The sequence below is a fragment of the Cynocephalus volans genome, chromosome 10 (assembly GCF_027409185.1).
Source record: "Cynocephalus volans isolate mCynVol1 chromosome 10, mCynVol1.pri, whole genome shotgun sequence".
NCBI lineage: Eukaryota > Metazoa > Chordata > Mammalia > Dermoptera > Cynocephalidae > Cynocephalus > Cynocephalus volans.
The window spans coordinates 52,917,835-52,924,909 of record NC_084469.1 but is presented as its reverse complement, the minus strand read 5'-3'; the positions used below and the strand labels follow the sequence as shown (position 1 = coordinate 52,924,909).

The following is a 7,075-nucleotide window of genomic DNA, read 5'->3' as shown; positions in this document are numbered from 1 at the left end:
CATGACCCAGCCTAGCGCGCCTAAGGACCGCCCTGCGCACCTAAGGACCGCCCTGCGCTTCTGGCTGCCATTGGCCCCGCTGGGCTAGCCCCGCCTCCTCCCTCCTCCATTGGTTCCTTGGGCCAGCCCCGCCCTCCCGCTCCGGGCTCACGCGGTGCTCGCGTGATCCCGGGAGACTAAGCGGGGCCTGCTCTTCATTTCATCGGCCACACGTGACATTTTCCTCACTTAGCACCGTCCCTTCCTTGTTTCCAGGTCTTCGAGCATTCCCATTGGCCAAATCAATTGCTACACGTGACATACTCGTTTTTTTAAAGTCCCTATTCGGTGCTGCGTCGTTACTTTTTAAGATGACCTGTAAGGGGATCTTAACCCTTGACTTGGTGTTGTCAGCACCACGCTCTCCCAAGTGAGCGAACCGGCCATCCCTATATGGGATCCGAACCCATGGCTTTGGTGTTATCAGCACCACACTCTCCCAAGTGAGCGAACCGGCCATCCCTATATAGGATCCGAACCCATGGCTTTGGTGTTATCAGCACCACACTCTCCCAAGTGAGCCACAGGCCGGCCCTTGCGTCGTTACTTTTGAAACAGTTGGCGGGGAACTGCTGTGGAGCCGCTGCGGTCGCTGTCTGCCGGGTGGGAGCGCGCGCCTTTGTCTGTGGGTTTGGCCATGGCGCTGCAGCCCTCCCGGGAGCGCCAAAATCGTGGCCGCGTTCTCATTTGACGTCGACAGCATTTTATATCAGCGTGGGATATACCCATCTGAAACCTTTACTCGAATGCAGGAGTATGGACTCATCTTGCTTGTAACTACAGATCATGAGCTCATAAAATACCTAAACAACGTGGTGGAACAACTCAAGATAGGTTATAGAAGTGTTCAGTTCAGAAACTGGGGGTGGTCATCTCAAATATTGAAAGTGGCGAGGTCTTTGAAAGATAGCAATTTGATATTGAGTGTGACAAGACTGCAAAAAATAATAGTGCACCCAGAGAGAACTCTCAGAAAGCTAGCTGGGATGAAATCCACTCAGAGATCAGACAGACCACAGCTCCAGTGACATTTCTGTCACTGTTGGAAGTTTCTTGTTCATTTGATCTGATTTATGCAGACAGAGATTTGGTTGTACCTTAAAAATGGGAAGAGTCAGGACCACAGTTCATTACCAACTGTGAAGTCCGTCTTTGTTCATTTACTACTCCAATCCACAAAGTAAACGGCATGGTGGCCTACAAAATCTCTGTCAAGGACTGAGGATGAGATGAGGAAGATAATCTAATTGTAGTTCTCAAATGTGGTTTTCCGGAAATCAAGTCAACTATGGTTGATAACGTTTTATTACTTTAATTTTTAAATGGGGAAAGCCAACATTATACTTTACTAAACTGTGCGTAATTGTTCCCTTTTTATTGGTACCTATTTGACTTACCATAGAGTTGACATAACGAATTTATTGCATATTGTTCAAAAGGAACCAGCAGGTTTTGTCGCATTGTAATGTCGGTTCCCTTGAAGGTGGTAACTGTAGATGGGAAAACTTTTGTCATAATGCTAAATGCTTTCCTAAATCAGACATATGGTCAAGTAGCTTGACTCAGAGTATAGGTAGGGAGATACTTAAATATGAGATACAGCAAAAGAAGAATATTCAGAATTTTTGTTTAGATCCTGAAAGTGACTAATAATAATCCATAAGTAATGAAATACTGCTCTATTAGGTTATTCTGCCACTTATTTCATTGTATATGTTCCCATATTGAATAAATTTCCAATTTGATTTTAATGTATAGAACTTGAACCTATGAAGCAATGGATATTTCTACTGTTCAATTTCCTGTGATACAGAACTCTTAAAAATTTTTTTGTGTTTTATATAAGATCACACTGTAAATGAAAATGAGAAAATAAAGTTAAATTTGTATGTTAAAAAAATTCAACCAAAAAAACCTGTCCCCTACAGACTTCCCTCCCAGTACAATGCGGAAGAACCACCCCATCCGCTTCCCTATTGGCCGTGACTCCATTCACTCGACCCTTCTACAAACACGCCCTCAAAGCTGGTGCTGAGAATTTGCTTCCTGGTTGGTAGCAGAGCGACTCCACGTGACTTGGTTGCTAACGCCCGCCCAACCCCTTCCCCTATTGGTTGAGACCACAGCCCTTCACCGCCTACGGTAAAGACGCCACGCTTCGGCTACATAGCGGATCCCGCAGGCTCGGAGCTTCCGTGACCCGGTACGGTCTTCAGCGACAGCGCTCCCTCGCCCCCCTATCAGTGCACCCTCCGGGGTCCAGATGGACCGCCATCCTCTGTGACCTGGCGCAGGTTCCTGAGCAGCTCACGAGCCCGTCTGCGTCCGGGTCTGAGACAGGCCTGGAGGACGGTGTGGAGGGTGTGGCCTCGGCTAGGAAGCAGATTCCGGAAGAGCTCAGTTCGGGACTCTGTGGACTCCGGGCCCGGAGCCTTGATCTTGTTGGTCCTCGGCTTCCCCATCTGTACACTGAGGAGGCTTGGTCCAGTAGCCCCCCTCATCACTCAGTTTACAGAAGAGGAAACTGAAGCCCAGACAGGGGAAGCGGATGGCCGCACATCGCTGAGCGAATCAGAGGAGGGGCTGGAGTCTGGGACCTGCGCCTTTTGACCACCGCGGGCGCTCGCCTCTCAGGCCGTCCTTTCTCTCCTCTTCTCCCCTAGCTCGGCGCATGGCGTCCCAGGGTCATCGGCGGAGGCCGCCGCGGAGGCCGGAGACGGTGGTGCGGGGGGAGGCGGCCGAGACCGATTCGGAGCTCTCTGCGTGCTCTTCGGAGGAGGAGCTGTACCTGGGTCCTACGGGCCCGACGCGCGGACGCCCCACGGGGCTGCGGGTGGCCGGGGAGGCCGCGGAGACTGACTCGGACTCGGAGCCGGAGCCGACGGCCGCGCCAAGGGACCTGCCTCCTCTCGTGGTGCAGCGGGAATCGGTCGGGGAGGCCTGGGGCACGGAGGAGGCCCCGGCATCCGCCCCTGCGCGCTCGCTGCTGCAGCTCCGACTGGCCGAGAGTCAGGCGCGGCTGGACCACGACGTGGCGGCCGCTGTGAGCGGCGTGTACCGCCGTGCGGGCCGCGACGTGGCCGTCCTGGCTAGTAGGCTGGCGGCCGCCCAGGCGGCTGGGCTGGCGGCGGCCCACAGCGTGCGCCTGGCTCGGGGGGACCTCTGCGCGCTGGCCGAGCGCCTGGACATCGTGGCTGGCTGCCGCCTGCTGCCGGACATCCGTGGTGTGCCGGGGACCGAACCCGAGCAAGACCCGGGACCGCGGGCCTAGCAATGACTCTACTCCCCCACCTGACTCTGCCACTTTCGGGTAGGCCTTGCCGCCTCTGGGACCTGGCTCTGTCCAATGTGCACATTATCACTCCTACCCCCCATCTTGCTGTCACCCTCGGGGTTAGCCTCGCTACCATGGATAGTATTCTGTGTTGGGCATGGGTTCATTCCTTGCTGTGGAGACCAGCTTCCCCCTCCCCTTAGATCTGATTCCTTCCCCTAGGCCTGACCCTGCCCCTGGGCCTTGGCATTGGGGCCTGGCCCTTTCTGATGATTCTGAGCCTGACCCAGGAGATTGGCTCCAGCCCCTGGTGAATAGCTGCTCCTTGATGATTCCACCCGGGGCTCACTGGTCCCCGCGTTTCCTTGAGCTCTGCCTTTCTGAGTTTGGTTTCTGCTCACAGGGGCGTGTCCTGATTCTTCCCACAGGAACCCCAGGATCTGGCACAAATTTCCTGGCATCTTCCTTCACTTCCTTGGTCCTAGGACCTATGGTCCTAGTTGCAGTTTAGGATTTTCCCCCCCTAGACTGGGTCCTTTTTCTGCTCGCCGGGCTTGGCCCTAGTTCACCTCCTGGTTCAAGTTTTTGCTGTGCCATCTCCTGGCTCTTCCTCCTTGAGCTTAGCGCCCTCCCCTCAGCCTGATCTTGTTTCCTGCAGCTATACCCTTAGCTGTATGGACCCATCCTGTTTATACTACCTACCTTGGGCTCTGGCGACTTCCTCAGGCCCAAAATGATGCCCCCTCCTGACCCAAGGGGGTCTTCCTCCTGACCCTCCAGGCCAAGATGATGCTCCCTCTCAACTCTCCACGCGAAGGTGGCACCCCGCCCCCCCCCCCCCGCCCCCCCGACTCTCTGGACCTAAGGTGATGTCCTTCAGGCACTTAGGGCCTAATTCAGCCCGGCCCTGGTGCTTCGCAATGTGACACTACTTGGCAGATAAGAACCACCTTCAGGGTGTTCACTGTTGGTTCCTGGGCGCTAAAAGGACTTGGATTTCTGACTTGCCTCAGGGGCTCTGGTTAGCAGCCTCTTTCTGCTCCCTTCTCACCTGCTCCCTCTTTGGTCCCAGCTCTAATCCCTCAGCCACATTCATACTTACTCCCCTCCCCTGAGCCTATTCCCTGCCCATCTCCCATCCCAGCCTGAAGCTGAGATCCGAGCCCCTAGGATGGAGAAATGGGGAAGAGCTCTCTATGGCAGATTCATTAAAACTCAAAACATTTCCCAATATGGTCGATTCCTCTTGTCTCTACTTTTAAGTTGGGGTTAGGTTGGTTGGTGGGTTCTCTGAGAATGGGGGTCCCAAGACTTATTAAATGTGTAACTATAGTTATTAAATGTGAAACTGTAGTTGGGAAATCAGAGCCCCTAATTTTTTTGCCTTGGTTCTGCATTTATTTGTAATTCAACACACATTTTTTGGGTACCTGTCCAGTGCTGAGTGCTAGGGGTACAACAACCAGTCCCTGCCCTTATAGAGCTCACAGTTTAAGTGGGGGGAGGAGGGGGCAGGCAATAAAATATAAATAGTCCTGGTAATCATATAGTTAAGATGTAATTTTTCTGGCACTATGATTATAACCATAAAGAAGCACAGGAGCTTTGTGAAGGTACGACAAGGATCTGTCTGACCTAGTCTGGGAGCGGGGAGATCAGATGACTTCTCTGAAGAAGTGATGAGTGACTTTGAGCAGGCCCTGAAGGTGTAAATAGGTGAAATGGGAGTGGGGTGTGAAGAGTCGCAGGCAGGTGGAACAGCATATGCAAAGGTCCTGAGTCAGAAAGGAGCATAGCCTATTTAAGTAACAGAAGAAGGTGACTTCTGCTCTCCACCTGGAGTGGAGACAGCAGTGGCGGGGGGAGAATGAGTGTGGTACCAGCAGGGGTCAGGTGAAGGTGGCCTTTTAAGCCAGGTAAAGATCCTTGGTCTTTATTGAACAACCATTAAGCAGAGAATGATGTCACTGGATGTGCCTTTTGTGAGAGAGATTCTGAGACGTGCTTCTGCGATGTGTTTGCCTCTGAAAAGTACCCGGTAATACTGGTTTAAAAATCAGCAAACATCCTTGTCAATGTACAGCTGATCTCAGAGGAGAACATAGGAAATCTCCTGGGCCAAAACCGTGGTGGTGGTGTCCACTCACATTTGCCATGACATTATTTGCCAATACAGAGACCATGGATTTTAACAGCTGCCAGGCCTTGGGCCAGGCTGTTTGGGAAGAAACAGAGGCTGCTGCATTAAGCTGCACTTTCTTTTACTTTTTTTTTTTTTTAAAAAGATGACTGGATCTTAACCCTTGACTTGGTGTTGTCAGCACCACACTCAGCAAGTGAGACAACCGGCCATCCCTATATAAGCTCCGAACCCATGGCCTCGGTGTTATCAGCACCACACTCTCCCAAGTGAGACACGAGCCGGCCCAAGCTGCACTTGCAATGAAAAAATTTGACAGGAAAAAAGTCTGATTGATGCCACTGGGGTACACCTAGGAAAAGTATCCCTCTCAGATTGGGGTGTGGTTGGGGGGAAAGGAATTTTTCCCCAAAGAATTCATAACCACAGGTCTTCCATCAGGCCTGATTGTGGTTTGGATTTACCCTTATGGAATGGTCCAGGAAACTCCAAGCATAGAAATGAACTGAAAGTAGGCTCTGGCTGAAGCTGGGGAATACACATTCAACTCAGGCCATGCAGGATTACAGCAGACTAAGAACTGAATTTAAGCTCACGATCTACAACTGAAAAGCACACAAGAGAATGAAGTGATCAGCAAGCATGGGCTGTTGGTTCCCTTCCCCAAATTTAACCTTGGACAGATGGTGGAAGAAAGAAAGAAGCCTGGATCTAAGAAATAACATAAAATGTTGAGAAGTCCTCGGGGATACAGAGGTGACCTGATGTGGTGTTCTGATTCCTATTGCTTTGTAACAAATGAACCAAAACTTAGTGGTTTAAAGCAGTCGTTTTATTATGTCCACAGATTCTGTCGGTTAGGAATTCCATCAGGGCTCAGCTGGAGGATTCTTTTGCTCCTAGAATGTAAAAATGGGGGAGATTCAGTAAAAATCAGTTTATACTGAGGGCATTCAGTGGTATTCAGTTGGCGAATAGATTGGCCTGGAGTGTCCCAGGTGGTGTCAGTCTGGTGGTTGGGCTGATTCAAAGAGTAGGATTGTTGACTTGAGTGTCTACATGTGGCCTTCCTCTATGGCTGGCCTTCCTCCTAGCGTGGCACCTTAGGGTAATCAGACATCTTACATGGCAGCTCAGGGCTCCAAACATGAGTGTTCTGGCAAACAAAGCAGAAGCATGACTTTTTCTGACCTAGAGCCGGGAGTCCTGCAGCATCACTTCCACTAAATCGGTCATTACCAAGTCACTAAGTCCACCCAAGATTCAAGGGGAAAGAGAAATAGACCCTTGATGGGAGTGTCAGAATTTGTGGACATACTTTGAAATCACCGCAGGTGATAAAACAAGCAGAAAAACCCAAAGCTAAGTATAATTTCTCTGTGGTTTGAATGTCCCCTCTAAAACTATTGTTGACACTTAATATCCAATGTAGAGGTGGGGCTGTGAAGAAGTGATTGGATGGATCATCAGGGCTGTGCCCTCATACGTGGATTAATCCATTCATGGATTAATGGGTTAATGGGTTAGTAGGTTATATGAGTGGAACCAGTGTCTTTACAAGAAGAGGAAAGGCTACCTGAGCTAGCACAATAGCATGCTCAGCCCCCTCACCATATAATGCC

At 51.0% G+C, this 7,075-nt stretch overlaps 1 protein-coding gene and 1 pseudogene across 1 annotated transcript; both read left to right on the top strand.

Moving 5' to 3' along the window:
• The first annotated feature begins 1 nt into the window (after position 1).
• LOC134387383 (mitotic spindle assembly checkpoint protein MAD2A-like) lies at positions 2–1,261 on the top strand (annotated as a pseudogene).
• Positions 1,262–2,180: 919 nt separating this feature from the next.
• Positions 2,181–4,629, top strand: BLOC1S3 (biogenesis of lysosomal organelles complex 1 subunit 3). Its single transcript, XM_063112068.1, has 2 exons — positions 2,181–2,242; positions 2,703–4,629. The coding sequence occupies exon 2, from the start codon at positions 2,711–2,713 to the stop codon at positions 3,308–3,310; it is 600 nt and encodes a 199-aa protein (XP_062968138.1). The 5' UTR covers positions 2,181–2,242; positions 2,703–2,710; the 3' UTR covers positions 3,311–4,629.
• Positions 4,630–7,075: the final 2,446 nt, after the last annotated feature.

Bases quoted from the DNA above. Each gene is read 5' to 3' on its own strand.
- BLOC1S3 (XM_063112068.1), top strand. From the start codon at position 2,711: ATGGCGTCCCAGGGTCATCGGCGGAGGCCGCCGCGGAGGCCGGAGACG.